We start from the raw sequence: 18,932 nt of genomic DNA, 5'->3' as shown, positions 1-18,932 counted from the left end.
GAAATAAACAATGGAATGTCATGCCCGCTTTCACCATCATTCCCTAATTTTTAAGTGACCCCTGTGGTAACACATAACAGAAGTTTTGTGTTCATAGGGGTCACTTAAAAATTAGGGATTGATATCAGTCCACCAGTCTGTTTCTAGAAAAATTAACACAGTACTTATTACGAAAAGACGTTCATAACTTGATCCTTTGGTATTTTTAACATCGTTTCATTTCCTCAATTTAATTCTTGGTACGTTAAACGTAGACTTCAATTTATTGCGATGGCTATACATAGAGTGGTTTAGTTACGAAACTAGATCTCCGTGGTTACATTTGGCACACGCGGCTACTTTAGCTGCAATCTCCTTATTGGCTATGGAGCAACTGTGTTAAATTATGTATTTATTTATGTATGTCATTGTTTAACATAATAACATGCAATTTTAAGAAGGAAATGATTTTTACAACTTCAGCTTCAGTAGAAAAATAATGCAAACCTAATTTATATCAGCCATGAATGTATAAGCTCTGAAAATAAAAACACTGTGAACTTTACGTCAGTTAAAACAACAACTGTAAATAAGTATAAAATACCAGTAAGCTCGGGGTTTGTTTATTCCAACCGAAAACATCGGGACACTCGGAACTCATAATCGATTGAAAACTGTTCATGCCCGTTGAAACTTTAAGACCTTTGTTAAATTTCCTACAACTTCCAAAGAGGAATCCGTCAACAAAGGCTTTCGTTCATAATCAATCGTCTGCGTCGGTCGTAGAAAAATGATAACTGGATGTGACACTAGGCGTGGAGCGCAGCGTGTGTGTAACAAGGGACCTTAATCAACCCGCTCACGCCCCGTGTTATTGTTGTTCGAATTAAGGCTCGCTTTTTGCTAGAACAACAGTCAAGCATAGCGTCCCATTCAAACTTGGAAGGTCCCCGCATTTGTATGTAAATGACTCGTAATCTCGCCCCGTAGGTCGCAATCACGGCGTGTATCTGGGCCCTTCGGGTGGCGAACACCGAAATGATAATACTGGAAGGGGTGTTGAGACGCCGTTTCATATTTTACCCGACGTAAACTTTGTTCGTCGCTGTTCTACTGAGAGTAATAGCGCGCGGAATTAAATTATATTATTCTGAGGTTTTCGTGTGCATATTATGTGGAGGTGTGAACGGCACATCTTGTTATATTCTGTTCTTTGGTCTTTAAAGCCACGTCGGGGTTTATAGTTTTGTTGAAAGCGTATAATTAATATTAGAGGGGTTGGAAGGACTTTGTTCATAACAATTTGCAGTCTTTGATATCTTTTCGTGGAAATACTCAGCATTTGCAAATGGTTATATTCATAGAGTAAGCTCTTGGTGTATTAGCTCAAAAATATGAGCTTAAAAATGCAAATTTTTATAAAAGTAATTTATTTATTTGATCACCAACAAGGTTACATTGTAGCATTCACAAGAAAAACTTACTAATTTTTCATTTTTTAAATGCAAACTTACTTATTAAGCATAAAAAAACATTATTTACAATAAGTATACAATTTTACAAAAATGCATGAGCATGTACTGGAATTTTATGTAGATTTTTCTACTTTCGTAACTATTAATCATAACCGTATCTAGCGACTTTATATCAACGGCTGGGTTATTGTCTACTGCCAAGTTTTAGTTGTTAATTTTCCGAGCCAAATACCGTAAAACCAGCCTATCTTTGTTTTGTCTTTTATTTGTTTGGGTGCTAGCGGTAATATTAATATCTTTCAATGCTAAATTGTTATTGCTATTATTTATTGCTTTATGTTAAATATGGAATAGGGTGACGTTCTATTGAGATGGTGTCCTATAATTATACATACAGGAACGAACTTAAAATATTAGGTAAGTATATCACGATTTTCACGAGGTTTTTCTCTGAAAGCTTCATTCTGCCCCCAGTAGTTGAAAGGGCGTATCTAACATCAAAATCAAAACGGAGATAGAAAGGTTTCAAATAATTTATATGGGTAATTCTTAACTGTTCTTGAGTTTAACGCATATCCAAAAAAAAAGTGTTAGATGCGTCCTTCCAACTATCGGGGGCAACACTGATATGATATGGCAGTTTACGTAAACTATTGTAAACAAAAAATGTGTATTACAGGCAGTAAATAGGCGCAGATTATCTACTTTATGTCCTGACAAAGTGGAGTTGGTGAACGGCCGTGATAGTTGGCAACAGACTAGCAATCAAACAAGCTCAGCAGGCCTAATTCGTGCGCACACAGAATGTTCCAGCTAATACATCAGCGACCAACGTCGCCGGTACCACAATATAGAAATGATCAGTGCGCTTACCATGAGTTTACGTTATGTGTGCTAGAGAGCGAGTGCGTCAAAAAAATTTGAAGATTTATGAAGAATTATGAAGATTTTAGTTCTTCAAAGTAGCCGCTAGGGGCGCTGTACAATGTGTCATACAATGTCATTTTTACGCAATCGCTAGCGAGCACATCTAACGTAAACTCATGGTAAGCACACTGAAGTCTATTACCTAATAGAGATGAAAAAGTTAGGTTTTCGAAAACTTTGGTTTTTAAAAACTAATTTAGCAAAAGAAAGTTATTCAGATTTTAGGTTTCCGAAAAAAAACGTATGTTTTTCAAGTCAGGTTTTTTACTTTTGATTAGGTCAGGTTTTTGAAATGTTGAGATTTCAGAAATTTGTATTTTTATAAATTTGCGATTTCTTTCAGTACGCTTTTCGGAGTTAGGTTTTTGTTATGATAGATTTACAGAAATGTATTACTTGTTTGTATATTATTCGTCTTAATATAATAGAGCGTACTTTCTGTGCTCTTCTGTTTTGTGACACGATTATTAGTTGGCACATGGACCGATCGCGGATTATGAGATACATGGTATCCATCGATGTTGTTCATTGACGCTTCGTAATTAACAGAGATGATGAGGAGTCATGACTTTCAGTCAGCATTTAGGTCTGTTTAACGTATGACAGACGATCTGCCGTCTGCGAATGGACGTGAGCAAATATTATTGAGCTCGCGAGCGAGCATTGATGTAGTTCTCTCCTTCAAATAACTACAAAAAGAACATAAAATTAATTAGTATATTGATCAAAAAATGATCTCCCAGAATCACGTCATTGATTAGTTGCATTATTTAATATCTTTTCTGTACACCAATTTCAATATTTGTATATTTGAACAAGAATGAACCAGTTTTCGAGTTGGCTGCCTTTGTTTTGTCCAGCGAGCATTCCCCGCCTTGCGATTGTCTGATACTTATGCAAATGTCTTAAGAGTTATTTTACAAAGCCGCATGATCTGTCCACTCACCCGTGTACAAGCCCAGTACATAACTAGCTCTTAACGGAGCGCCACAATCAGACGGCTCGGGAAGCGTCCAAGGAGAAATAATCTTCACGAATAAATTAAAATTAATAAGATTAAAAGCCCAGAAAAGTCTCCGCGAGCCCGCGTAACTGAATTTAAATTACTTCTCACCTTGTGAAGTGCATAATGCCATTAAAATTGAAATTATTAACATTTTGCTAGGGACGAGTTTATTGGGGCGATTCATCTGCGTCGCCGGTCCGCGAAAGTTGCCAGTTTGACTTTTTAAACAGCGAGACAATAGGTTTTTAAGTGCGGCAACACTGAAGTTAGTTTTGCCACTGGAATTATGATATGAGTTGGTCGGTACTTGATATTCTTTTGGCATAAGTTGTAACTTTAGTAGATGTTGAGTATTTTAAGTAGGTATTTTAATATCACATTTAAGTCTTTTATAAATAACTATTGTTCAGAGGCTAGGGGAGTTGGTTTTCTCGATTTGAAATTTAACCTTTAGATGATTTTTTACTTCAAATGACTATTTGATACTTCATAATGAAAAACTTTTCCCGTGGATTTAATTTAATTCTTCAAAAATGAATTTATTTACGAAAATTTATATGTAGGAACATTCATGCTAAGCTTCCATTAATATTCACAAAATTAAAAGCAATTTGGGGCTTGCATAAATTGCCCAAAATATTAAAACACACACATTTTTGTGAGTGAAATTTCTCCGAAATTAATATTTCTTGGCTCGCCATATCCCGCTAAAGTCGCCTCTCATTAAGATGTGCAAATTAAATTCGTCGCAAGGCGTTTTTTAATCATTCTCATCCTGTTTTAATTAAATTTGATTATAGGTATCTTAAGTGGATGGCGAAAATGAACTTTACTTAACATTTAATGTGATGGCAGAGATGACAGTCATTTTGCATCTTATAGACGCATAAATTGTTAGGGAAGCAAGTTATTTTTTTAAAATAATGAAGAGTCGTATAATGTATTTATCTAATCTGACTCACTCATCACGAAATCTCAGAACCTACAAGTAAGTGCTAAGAGCTTCAAATTTTGCATGGGGGTTCCTTTTAGAACGTAGATGTTCACTAAGAACGGATTTTACGAAACCCCCACCCCTAAGGGGGTAAAACGGGATCCACACGTACGAAGTCGAAGGTCCGTAGCTACTACATAAGCCGGAGCTGGCAGGGATCCGGTCTAATTCCTTGCCATCAGATATGTTGAAGCGCTAAGCAATCATATATTGCTAAAATAATGTCAAATACGTCAAGAAAAAGTCGCGGGCGGCCGCTAGTATACTTTAAAAAATAAAGTTCTTATTCTGACACCACCCTCAAAACTGGATTTAAATTCAAGCATAGATTTAATATAATTATCTACAGGTTGACTTTTTATCATGCTTATCTCTGAGGACGTGTAAGGTACGAGGACGGGTTAGTTATACCTAAGCTCGCACTAAGCGTTTCGATAACTCTTTTATAATGCGAACCAGCTAGGGACTATAATCCGGGCCTTTTCAAGGCAAGAGTGAATAGGCACTTACAGGGCAGATATGTACCTACCATCCTAGACTGCATCCCACTTAACACCAGGTGCGATTGTGGTCAAATACCTGCCTTGTCATGCATTAAAAAAAATGGTGCGGACAGCGGGCGACAGCACATCAAGCTAAGTACAATGGGTTCATTCTTTTCAGCCAAAAGGCGTCCACTGCTGCACAAAGGCTACCCCCATGGATTTCCACAACAACCGTTCTTGCGTTGCCGGCATCCAGATACTTCACCTACCAGACCACCTATCGTTGGTCCACCTAGTCGGTTCACAGTGACTTATCTCCTTGTAATACAGACTATTTTGCAACGAAAATGGCATTTGATATGCTGTCGACTGTACTTTAAGAGCATCATCACAGGGACTCCCAACTTTAGGACCGCAAGACAATGGTACAACTATTTCAATATATGTCCCTATCGTCTCCAAATTACGTACAGGTAAACAAGATGACAATACTATTATGTGCCGGCAAAAACTTAGTTTGCGACAAAGGTTGCCTACTGTAGCGGAACAACGCTGTTTGCCAAAGCTATGTGATTCGCTAGATGTGCATAACCATTTGTACCGGTTATCGAGCACTGATTGATTGACATAACTGACTGAACACGCGTGTTTTGAATTCTTTTGTTTAGTTCGTTACGTGTTTTGTTCCTAGTTTGACGTCAAAAAAACTATTGTGTTACGTAATATTAACCTTTTAACGAAAATAATATCTTTATTGTCCGAAACATGGTGTCATCAATAATTCTGCTATTAGGTTTAACTAATTCTCCCTAAGTTTTTTATAAAATGTGTAGTATATTCTTCCTAACCAATGTCAAGTTATTTTGAATATTGTAAAATTAGCATAGATATATCTATTTGAAAAATTGCATCTATTATAACGACGACAGCCTCATAAAAGGTAGCAGGAAGGCGCTGGATGCAGGCTGCAACCAACCGGTCATTAAGGAAAGACCTATGTTCAGCAATGGACGTCCGTCCTAAGGCTGAAATGATGATGATGTCAGTGCTTACGTGTGTTGTCTGTGCAACCATTAATGACACTTCCATCGGAACTCTACGTGTGTGTCGAAGGACTTAAGGTGTGTTGGGTCTTCAGCAACTGGGAGCTAATCCACAACTACTAAGAGGCTATTTACGGGGTTCCATCGACTGTGAACATTTTGCGTACATTTACCAAAAATTAACAAGGTTTGCACAAAAAGTTTTGGTTTGGCCGATTTACTAAAATAGTCAAACCATGTCATGTTATTTGACAATGTTTGAAATAAAAACGAGGAATAGAATAATTGGTGGCACTGCAATTCAATCATGCTATACTGTACCTATTAAGTTTCTATTTTTTATTTATTTTAGACACAAAAACAGGATGGATTTAAAAGATTTACGATTAATGTTACATTGTTAAGCGTAGTCTCAAATATGTGTATTTATTTGGTTTAGTAATTAAAAATGAATAAAAGAAAAAATGAAGTTAGAAATTAATCCAATCAAATTTTAGGCCGCGGCGTTTTGATAATCGTACTTAGTTTAAATGAACATCTTGGTGTTAATTTTTGACAGCAATTGAGCATACAAGTTTTAGTACACGTTAATGCTATAGTTAACCGCTTTTTCTAGATATTTTAACACGGAATAAGACCACAATTACCACGTCCAATCGCCTGTGAAGATTTTTATCGCGTAATACCGACGTCGGCCGCTTACCGGGTAATGCCCGGAATACCCGGTCTTATAGTAATGCGAGTTGTCAATTTTTTCCGACCCATTTATGGGATTAAGTCGGACAAGGTAATTCGGTACAGACAGAAAAATAGGGGCCTAAATACGGGGTCTTAACGCGCTTTAAGGGACTGGTGTAAGAGAAAAAGGTGGAGTAGACCTGTTTTAAGGCCCTTCTAATACTCTTGTACAAGAGCGCGCGTCAGGTCGCCCATGCGCTGGACTGACCAGTAGGCCTAAGATGCGCGCCGTGATAACTTTTATCGACGTCAATTTGTATGGGCAAAATCGATAAAATGGCGTGATAACCGCCTATCACGGCGCGCATCTTAGGCCTACAGGTCAAAACCGCACTCAATGGTCCACTCCACGAGTGCACAAGAAAGGCTGCAGTGCGGGAGGAATGGCGACGGATTGTGAGGCTTGCCACCGGACCTGGTGTGACGACCACGACCACTCTCGCAAGAGTGTAGCGACGATGAAGATGAATACTCTTAGCTTAAATCTTGCATAACGCATTGATTCCAATTTACAGACAACTTTGTGTGTGATGCTGGTTAGCGAAAAAAAACATTGTTTGATGTGCTGGTGACTGTTCAACATTTCATAAATTAAGGAGTAGGTATCCGTATTGAATTCATCTGTACGATTACGTAAAAGCTGTAAGAGACCAATTCAATTTTAAACTGTTATACTATAGATGTAAAATTAGAAATCCATTGCTGAAATTAGTTAATTTGTTGTATACCGTCGACTGAATAGAGCCATAAAGAGAAATACTGGGCCTCTGAAGTTTCAAGGGCATTGCTCTATAATTATAGAGGCTCCTCGAGAAGCTTTCAGACCCTAAAGTTTGCAGTAGCCACCAGCTCTTAAAGTTAGCTTTTGTCTGTTCAAATTAAGCTCTGTTTAATTTATAATCGAACGAATCGAATATATAATCGAAATCGGCTTATCGAGTTATCAGAGGAAAAGTATAATGTACGAGCATAAGAAAATGTTTTGTAAATAGACTCAGTTTGTTGCGGTCCTTCTTCGTAGCACTTGCCAAATATAGATCTTGAAGTGCTGGTAGGGTAAAAAAAAAGGCTCCATAAAAGCAAAACTTAGTTTTTTTTTAAATTAGTCTTTTTTCTGTTTTACATAAGATTATTTTTTTACTGAATAAGGAAATCTTATTGGTTATTCAAAACACTTTTCCGCTTTGCTCCGCCTTGGTGGAAACCGGGCCTATTACCAGGCCTGTTCATCTCCGCGAGTTTACATCGAAAACAAAACACGCACGATGGCCCACCTACAGGATACTATTCGACAAGGCCTCACATACGAGCGAACATTGACTCACGCACGCGTGTTCTTGTGTATGATGGAAGAAAATAAAGAAAATGGTGTACTAAATACTGTGCAGTATTTAACTGCCTAAATAATAATAAAAACACAGAATGTACTTTTTTAAGTTGACACTGAGAGGTAAATAAGTAGTTAATATTATTCATGATAATTCATGCTAAATCATGTATTTCCTCCGCCATTTTCCGCAGTTTGGCACCTCACGTCACATCATTTTACCGAAGTCAGCCCTATAGCTTCGGCGCAGTGCCGATCACTGACGTTTGTCAACAAAATGGTGCTTGACTCTTGAGACAGGCTAAATTACACCATATTGTTAATGACATTAAGCATTCATTTTTTTAAATACCGTCGCGAAGTAAAACTTCTGTACGTAGTACTTATTATTATTCTGTGCTATTACTTCAGCAGTCGGTTCAGAAATAGGGACTTTCGAATTTGCAGTCCAAATATTAGCTCCTTTATGTACGATATTACTAACTATTGCTTTGCCAATTAATATCCGACTGATATAATAAATCGGAGACTGGGGGAGATAGACAAACATAGACATATAGGGCGAGTTTAATAAAGTTGGTAATATTCGGGATAATTCCTGCAAATCCCGGCTCTTTATTAACTTCGTCTGTTTCTGCGATTCCGTGAACTCGCGTCGACTAAGCCTAAGGGCGAGCCCACACTTGCTTGTTCGAAAGTTATTTATGTGATTCATATCAGACTAGCTTTTGCCCGCGGCTTTACCCGCGTGATCGTCGCTTCAGATCGTCGTAAATTATAGCCTATATGTTATTCTGGGTTATAAACAATAATACTGTAAAGTTTCATCAAAATCCGTTTAGCAGTTTTTGCGTGAAAGAGTAACAAACATCCAAACATCCAGACATCCAAACTTTCGTATTTATAATAATTAAGTAGGATTAGTAGGATATCAGACGTTAAAGCTTTGAATGGGACACCGTTTGCCAATAATCCCAATTTTTTTCAAAAGAAGACATCATTCTTGTCTTCGAACTTAATAGGTTTTCAATCAAATGGTACATTTTAGCGACTTTAAAATGATAAAAATTTGTCAATTGAGTTGCCAAATTAGTGACGTCATTAATTGTATTGCCATAATCTATGACAGTCGCGTAAGACAGCTCAAACAGTACGTAATTTTGATTTGTGGTGTCAAAGACTCTTGCGACAAAGTTGTATTCCAACACTGTTTGGTCAAAAACCCATTCAACTAACTTTAAAACTGCTAGTGAGGAAAAATGCACTAAAACTAAACTACTTAAACCTTATTAGCCAATGTTCTGCGCCACAAACTCCTACCCACGCCTTAATATTTGCGGAATAAGGCTGCTTTTGGCTCGGCAACTTTGTATAAGACCTGAAGAAAGTTCTAACGTAAATCGGTTCACGCTTGTCACTTTTATGACATGAAATCTGAGTCGACGCCACTTAGTTCGGAAGTGAAGTCGCTCGGAACGCTCAGAATTGGGTCGCTGTTGTGGTTCCGTCAGGAATCCTTCAGCAGACATGCGATGCTAACAATGCTATTATGTTTTCATACAGACATCACAATAGACTATTTGAGACCATTCCCCAATAATTCGAGTCACAACTTTTTTTAAAGTCATTCTTTCTGGTCTTAAAAACTTAATTAATTTTAAATTACCTGTAAATTAAGATTTTTGGTTGCATCTAACCGTCTAAATACTTATACATATTTTATTATCTAACCGTGCGAAGGGGCCGATGGTGTAATATAAACTAAAAAAAAAAGTTTTTTTTTGGATACCGAATAGGTTCTTCGTTTTAGTCAAGACGTCCATAGCTGGACAAAGTACGCCCAACTGGTCTAGTAGTTCACGCTATTGAATACAGAGTCAAAAGGGATTAAATTAGTGATTTTACATTTTACAACGTTAGTGAAAACAGTTTTACTGTATTACAATAAAACTGGTCTAGACTGCTAGACCAATGATAATGATGTATGAAATACAACTCGCTTTCACAAACACTCACACAAACTTTAACAAACTTCAAAAATCTGTCAAACTCCATACAATAAACACCGGTTGCTATAGTTACGGTTAAAGTTAGATAGTGCGACTCAGCCTTAATGTAACATCTAACTTAACAATAATATAAACGTTTATTGTCTGTCTAAGCATAGAACAAAGCTTTCGTAATCCAGCCTGTTCATTGAGAGCCATCAGCCGTCATAGCACACGCTTGATAGATGTGGAGATCCATTTTAGATTATGCAGAATGGAGCGTTTTCTTTGACGATGTAGCATTTTAATGTCTTTTGGGGCAGACAAGTTTGTGCTATAGACTTCATTTATCAGAGTTATTAATTTCTTAGCGTTAAGAGTCGCTTCTCAAACTAAATTATAAATAACCTGAAAGAATCGAACTGCCCAAGGCGAGAATCGAACTCTCGACTTTTTACTTGCCGGGTGACTGCTCTTCCATCTGAGATACTTATGCCCATTTTCACCATCAATCCCTAATTTTTAAGTGACTCCTATGGTAACAAATAACAGGAATTTTGCTGTCAAAGGGGTCACTTAAAAATTAGGGATTTATGGTGAAAACGGGCACGACACTGGATGAACCAGTTGAAATTTTCAAGTGTAATACGCTGTTACGGCTAGCTTTTGTTTCATCAATGTTGGGTAGTACTACCCTTAAACATCCAACAGAAATATTGTTACAAATATTATTTGACTGTCAGTTAGGATGAAACAGCTTATTACTACTACTGTATTTCATTTGTATCCCATAAAGTAGGTATTTTTTCAGAAATTGACAGATGGACATACTTATTTATTTTCAATTCAAATGCTCATACTATAAGTATAAAGTATGGGAAAACCCATACCAATCAGAGCGATTCGTGTGTCAAGATCTACCCACTGTTCGAACGCCAATAAAACTTAACTAGTGATACATTTATTAGTCCCAGGGGAACGTTAAACTGTCTCTGGACACGAAATATATTAAATTAAAGGTAAATAGGAGTTCGTAGTTCTTTTTAAAGGGTGGTATTTATTGTTCTAAGTGGTCTGCGTCTGTGGGCAACCTTCAATGTCTTATAAGATAAAATCTAGCAAATCCAGTCTGGGTATAATGGAAACTGACGTAAATTGAATGTTATTTTATAATCTCTAGGCAAGGGATTAGAACCTAGAATCAATGCGGCTTAAGTGAAAAGTTTTAAGTGCTGTTTTCAACAAAAAATACGTATTTTATGAGTCAGAAAATTATGGATTTTTTTTGGTGTCTGTAAATTAATTTTGAGAGTTATTATAATAATAAATTAGGCACTGCATTACAAACATTGCTAGAAGTAACTGCTTAGTTTTATTATATGTGATATATTCGGGCATTCTTTACCTACACTATTGTATTGCATATTTTCAAAGAATAAAAAACGATAGTAACCGAGATTTTGAGTTGAAATTGTAAAAAAGTAAATGAAACATATTAGTTTGCGAGTCAAACATAATTTCTAGTTCAGTTACAGTTTCAGTCCTAAATAAGACCTTGACATATTTTTCTGGCCAATATGTAACATATAAATGTGTGGGAAGTTGGAAACATTGAACTTTCGGAAAGATCCAGTTTATTCTGTAACTTATTATTGATACCGTAGAGAGAGCTCGTGAAGCACTTTCAGGATCAATTCCTAACCAGTTTTTCCATATCTTTAATAGTTTAGAAATAATCGTGTGAGATCACTTATCGTTTTCCCACTGTATACTTTCAACAAGATATAAGAACAACAAGATAGAATATAACTCACCATGCATCTTATCATTCAGCAGTGCGTATCTCGGGTTCGAAGCGACGTCCAGGGGCAAGGAGTTCCACAGCCACTTCACCCTGGGTGTGGGGGTCCCGCTGGCCTGGCAGGGCAGGGTGGCCGTGTGGCCAACCTCGACCACCATGGTGGAAGATGGCGGCACGATTGAAGGAAATCCAGGGGGCGTTTTGTCGGCTGCAAAGACAGGGAGAAGGTTAATGATGAAGTTAAGGTAACTTAAGATTATTTAAAGTAACTTAAGATTAATTTAAAGACGTGTATGTATAGTTAATAGTGTATCAGACAGAGTATATAATTTTGTTGCCACATTGCATTTATGCCGCAAGTGATGACTACTAAGTAACTTATTAACTACTACTAAAGAGGCTGTGCTGAACTGAGATATCGCTCGCTATGTTGTTGATGAGTGTCAGCAACTCACTTAACGAGAAGACTTTTAGATATTGTCATTTCCATGACCAATTTATTTACACAATTGGAATATATTTAAGATTATCGGCGCTTGCCTAGTTACTACTTATTGTTTTGGGCAGAGTTTTGCATAGAGCTTAGTAAGTAAATTATTATAAATCTGTTAACGTGTCAAAGACACATATACAAATATCTGTTTTACAAACAGTTAATTAGATGAATAAATTAGGATTATTTTCCAATTTCCCCATGTTTCTCCTTTCTCTCGCAGACAATTGCCGCAACTTTTACCTGACATTAACTCCCTTCGCAGACTATTTACCCAAATTGAAGGCAGAAATCTTGCGGAAATCTCAAAACGCCCGTAAAATTTTGAATAGTGAAAATGTTAATTCGCTAAATGAAATTCTCCCCGGTCTTTCGGGCAGACTGAACGAAATTTGATTAAGTTACACAGCTGACATTATTTCTCTGAGATTCGGAGTTGTTTCGTTTTGCGAGTGAGCGAAATTAGGGATGTGTGTTGAGATTTGGGGATAATCGATGGTGGTATGGCCATCGATTCCGTTTTTAAATTGCAAAACTTTTATTTTAATTAATATTTATTGCAGAAGTATAAATTCACTGATTATTTGGTGTATCAATTAAATAACCCATTTTCACTGAATTTGATATAAAGTAAAATAAATTATATTCTTATTTTGATTAGCGGGACGCATTTCTTGAACATACCAAAAAAAGTAAGAGTCAAGCAAATGTTACTGTTATGTTATAATACGTTAGGTGATAAAATGTGAAAAATAATAACTGGTCGACGAAATAATGTGCTTTGCATCTACGTTGTATGTGATAAAACATATTGCAAGATACTGCTTGACTTTTTTGTTTCTCATAGGGTCGATTGACGTGCATCCTTAGCATCGATATTTGCTATCGACAAAGCTATCTACGTATTAGATCGCCATCACATCCCTAGTGCGAGCGAGGCCGTTGTTCTGCTTGAGATTACTTTGTGAACTTTTGGAGGTACCAAATTTATTGCCTTGTAAAACTCGGCCCGATTAATTGAATAAACAGTGGGTTTGTCTGTTTGTAGATAAGGACGAATTGCGGCGAACCGTTGCTTATTAAATGTTCCCTTTTTTACTCGTCGCCAACTGAGACGACGGCAAATCTTGTGTAGTTGTATTAAGGTAGATATTCCAACAAAAAATGTGTAGTCTAATGTGCTGTCGTCTGTACAGTAAATGGCTACTTCATACTTTATTGCCAGTGCCTTTGTCAACCGCTTTAAACCATCTAATTCTTAGACAGTAGAATTAATAAAGCAACCATTTTTCTTTCTTTAAAATTCTTTTCGTACCTAATTTTGTTCTATTGTTGCTTTTTATTCTTAATAATCTGTAGTGGCTTTGAGATGCTAAATGTCCTCATTTTTCTTCTTTATCTTATAGAAGATTAAGCTTCATGGTAATCGTATACCCTTTGGCCTATGTCATTTAAAAAAAAGTGCATTGATGTGGATTAATAATTTTTTCGTCTCCTTTTAATTTATGTTTGATTATTGAGAAATCATTGTTAATATCTTTTTGTAAGGACAACTAGGCAGAATGATTTATGACCCCTACTTGCCGGGTGCCTGGTGTTTTAAAAGAAAAACTTAGGAGTGCAGTAACGGAATATAGGAGCAAAGTTGCCATGATTTCATAGGCCATGATTGCGAGCTGGCTGGTATGGCTAGTTTTCTTTTTTGTTCACCGACGTAAAACACTTTTGACAGATGTCAAAAGTTTGCGCGGCAAATCTAGGCTGTATGATTTATGCCTTTGCTTTAATTCAACCTTCTTGGAGCAAAAAAAACAATGATTTTGTCGATTGATAAAGACCATACCACTGTAAAATAAACTCTAAACAATGCATACAATTTAAGTCTATAATTGGGTAAGAGTACAAGCTAAGTCATGCTAAGGGCGACCCGGGTGGCCCCGAGGGCGGCACATTAATAATAATTACGTGCACAAGATATACCGATACAGCGGTAACAAGATTTGCATATAACTTAATTGTAAGTTATGGTACGCACGCTGGACTATTTGGGGTTAAACAGTTTTATTTTGTAGTTAAGGGTTTGGTGATATTAGTAATATAGTTTTAAAATAATATTGTTTTACAGTGTTTTTAATAATTAATTCGAAAGTCACAAACTTTTTTCTTCGTTATTTTTTATACATTTTTATGGCAACGGAATTACATGTATTCCAGTTTCATAATACGCTTTGAAAGCACGAAAAATTGGTTTTATTAAATGTCACATTTTCCAATATTAAACAGTATCATAATCTCATTCGAACACTATTATAGTGAATTATTTATTTATTCCGACCTGTTGGTCGAGTTCATTTGATCAAATACATTAATCCACATAAACTCATATTAAGTTTGTAAATAAATGGCATTCAATCAACAAAACCAATCAAAAACAAAATACTGAAAATATCAAAAGCAGTGTGCACATCATCAATCGTACCGATTCTCAGCTCAAATTTTGACACTAAAAACATTTTTATAGGAATCAAGTTATAAAATATACCTACTAATTGCTATCCTAAAGGCAAGTCAAAGAATATACAGTAGTTGGTTGCGGATTCCGGTGGCGCCGCCGTTGCCATGGCAACGAGGCGCACACACCGTATGCACACAGCCTACTTTATCGTACGCAATCCGATTATCACAGATTGTTTTTGCTATGACCTTTGTGTGGGTTAATATAAGAGATTTTCCGTTTTCCTGAAAGTTCTGAAATTTTTGGACAAATATGGCTCATCCACAGGCATTTATAACAAGCTGGGTCAGTTTTTATTTATATATTTGACTACTAGCTTTCCGCCCGCGGCTTCGCCCGCGTGGAAATTTGTCTGTCACAGAAAAACTTTATCGCGCGCGTCCCTGTTTCAAAAACCGGGATAAAAACTATCCTATGTTCTTTCCCGGGACTCAAACTATCTCTATGCCAAATTTCATCAAAATCGGTTGCGAGGTTTAAGCGGGAAAGCGTAACAGACAGACAGACAGACAGAGTTACTTTCGCATTTATAATATTAGTTGGGATTGGGATTGTTAGCACTAATTTAAACAGGTTTTAACGCGATACACGTTGATACCTATCCGGTAACATTAAAATGGCAAATACGCCTGACGTTTCGACCGATTAATTCAATTATGCAACGCGAAAATTTTTATAACTTATTATTTTAAGCACTATTTTTGTCCATGCAAATAAGGAAATTTTGACTTTGACTTCAGCGCAGCTTTCATAGTCCAAAAAAGTTTAGTTATAAAGAAATGTAAGCCATAATTGACCAGCTTTATTAGTTGAACGAATGAATTAAAGTTGATTTGATACTATTATTGTCATCATCATCAGATAATTTAGTCTCCACTGTAGAAACACGATCCTCTTTAATTTACCCGAGGCAAATGGAGGATTCATTAGGGGAGGCCTATGTTCAGCAGTGGACGTCCTATGGCTGAAATGATGATGATGATGATGAAATGGAGGATTTGGCCTACATTTCCCACGTTGATCAGAGGGTAGGGGAGGTCTGATATTCGCATATTTGTCCCTTAGGCTATCTTACTTTAACTTTAACAAACGTAAAAAAACAGTCATTCTTCATACAAAAACCACCGGTTATCGTTATAGTTACGGTTAAAGTTAAGTGGTGCAACTCAGCCTTAGTCGCCTTTTACGACATTCACGGGAAGAGCGGGAGTGATCTTATTCTACTTTGCTGGTCAAAGTCAAAGTCAAAGTCAAAATTTCTTTATTTGTTTAGACTAATAAATAGTTCTTACAAATCGTCATTTTGCTCTTAAGGAGCCTCTACATGTCTCATAATCTTTTTACCCTACCAGCGCTTCGAGACCAACATTTGGCAAGTGCTGAGAAGAAGCGCCGCAACAAACTCAGTCACCACTGTCTGCCGGTTAATATAAATAAATAGAAATAGTAGTAGTAGGTACATTCGATTCAGGAGCAGTTCACTGAATTTACCATGCATTCTTGTATGGTGTATCATAAGAATGGGTATACAAGATTGCGAGGTATATTAAACAAGGTAGTGACGTGCTAATATCTAGACTTACATATTAAGGTACTAGTAGGAATGACTCGCATACATAAATTTGAATAACTGGAACCATACGGCCAACATTGACCATGGATAGACTGGGAGCTTTATTGTATAAAAGCATACCAACCATGTTAGAATACTCCTCCTGTTTGATGTCAGTTAAAAATGAAAATAGGAAACAACAACCCGCTTTGTTTTATGCTTTGTACCAGATCCTAACTCGATTATATGTCGAGTTCGAGACAATGTCGTGTTGATGTGATATGACAGCCATTGCTGAGACGCCATCTCGCGCCGAAACTGGCGAAACAAAGAGCAATCACGATACAACTTTGATACCTTTTCAATTCCGACTTCTAGATTGGATTCAGCAATAAATACGGCTGGTGTTTTTTTCATGAGATCACTTGCAACAATTGATGGAATCAGCAAATGTATTAACAACAATACTTAGTGAAATGAGATAGATAAATTAATGACTTCCACTCACAAGGTGGACCGACGACCTCATAAAGGGAGCAGGAAGACGCTGAATGCAGGCTGTTACCAACCAGACAATATGGAAATCATTCGGGGAGGCTTGTGTTCAGCAATGGCTGAAAGATGAAACCTATTGTAGGTTGGTAAATTGGTTAGCAAATGATTGGCCATAACTTGCACCAATCCAAAAAAAACAATCATCTCTATTTCTGAAACACAATTCCATAGCTGAAATGTCATTTCTTACAGGGACATCTACATAATGGAAACCTATTTTCCAAACAGATTTTAAGACTTAGCAGTTCCGGCTGTGTCAGTCAGAACTAAAGGTTTTATTACAAGATTTCCGCAACTAAACCAGGATTTTCCTTTCCCAGCACTATTCCTCCTTCGCAAAAGCGTAACCACTTAGGTCCGCCGCAAACCGGTTTCAACGGGAAAATTTTCTTCGCTACAAAGGCTGTTAGTTGGGAAATAAAAGCAGGCGGCGACTCGGCAGTAACTAGTATTACAATATATTACAATCACGCTCGGACGCCGCTGCGTAATTAATATCAAGTTTGTGATAAATATACGAAAGCACGCCACCTCTATTGCCGGTTAAGCGGTTTTAAACCGTATTCAAAAGACTGGAAAGTTCAACTGCAGTTGAAGTGAAGAGAGATGCACCGGGTTTTTATGCCATTTTGCCCTTTGATGATCTATGAAATATGGAAAAAGTTTTGAGGAAACTATTTTTCCTTGAGTTTAATGATACGTCAGTTGTTTGGTAATTTGTGACGGGACTATTTTCTGTGTATAAATAATAATAACACTTTCCGTTGTTGTAAAGTTAACACTTTCGTAGTAAAGTTAACCATTTACTAACATTTGGTTCTTGAATACTGCGATTCAAGACATTAATACATACCTACAGTTCAGTATCATTTTTCAAGTTGAGAATAAAACCACAGAATAATATCTAATAAGTACTACGATAAAACTTAGAATTAAAATAAAAAAAAAAAAAAAAAAAAAAAAAAAAAAAGATTTTATTATAACTTGTGCCAGAACATCTGACTCAAGAGATACCATTATGACTTTACAGTTTTAAATCAATATGTTTTCCGTAGAAACTAGATAAAGTTTTCAGAAACACAAGAAGATAGGTAGGTACGTACTTGTCGTTTAAAAACTCTATCAAGATTAAACCATTATTTTAATACAGACTGTTTCTTATATTAACAGAGGTGAAGTTTGAATAAAAATATGTTCCACATCTGTATCGTGTACACAAAAGGCTTTTACTAAGATGTAATCTAAAGGGCTTTCAAATCTCAGCGTCAAACCAGGCCCTTTGACATTAAGAGGAATGAGATCAATAATGGCGGTGGTCGTTTGTCGAGATCCGTTGGAAGATGGACGACTGGATAGTGATGTAGCGAATGTCGATTTTTGCGCGAATGCGAATGTGGATGCGAATTTTTGACTCCAATACTCGCGAATGCGAATCATCATGATCAGGTCTCCCCTACAAGAGGACTCTAAGCTACAATTCTTACGCTGACCAGGGGGGTTAGGAACTCCTAATTTTCATACTTCTCCCTGAGTCTGCTCTTACGACATCCCCAGGCAAAGTATGCATTTTCATGAAAAATGTTTGGTTGGTTTGATATTTCGTGTCAGCTATAGGTACAGGACATTTGTCGACAGGTAAATTTAACCACAATAGTGATGGTTATGTTCACTAAATAAAAAAAAATATCCACGTATAATTTCCGTTTTGTTTGTCCAATACATCCCCTAATATGCACATCATTTCTTGCGAATGCGAATATCAAAATTTTTTGCGAATATTCGCAAGTACGAACATCCCTGCTAGAGACGTCTATAAATGTGGAACGGTAGATGTCTTTGTTGACTTTCCGTAACTGTGTTACTTTTTGATAGTGCTGACAGAATTTCAATCATAGTGAAGAATTAGTTTTATGACATGTGGGCGAAATGGACAAGCTTATAGCTAAATGGTTTCTGAAACAGAAGTTTTGAAGTTTAATTCTTATATGGGACACGCAAACTGTAATAAATGCTTTGTACAACTTTGTGCAGTAGCTGAAAGTTGAGTAGCAAGC

General features: G+C 36.7%; 1 protein-coding gene across 2 annotated transcripts in view; it reads right to left on the bottom strand.

Annotated features, from left to right (window-relative positions):
- LOC135077441 (tyrosine-protein phosphatase Lar) overlaps positions 1-18,932 on the bottom strand; it is a 538,711-nt gene that overhangs the window by 66,064 nt on the left and 453,715 nt on the right. For both annotated transcript variants that reach the window (XM_063971980.1, XM_063971981.1), the window contains exon 6: positions 11,777-11,971. In XM_063971980.1, the coding sequence (XP_063828050.1) occupies positions 11,777-11,971 (195 nt within the window). The remainder of the gene's footprint in view (positions 1-11,776; positions 11,972-18,932) is intronic.

This window comes from Ostrinia nubilalis, chromosome 13 (assembly GCF_963855985.1).
Source record: "Ostrinia nubilalis chromosome 13, ilOstNubi1.1, whole genome shotgun sequence".
NCBI lineage: Eukaryota > Metazoa > Arthropoda > Insecta > Lepidoptera > Crambidae > Ostrinia > Ostrinia nubilalis.
The sequence above is the reverse complement of the archived record's forward strand: the minus strand, read 5'-3'. Positions and strand labels throughout refer to the sequence as shown.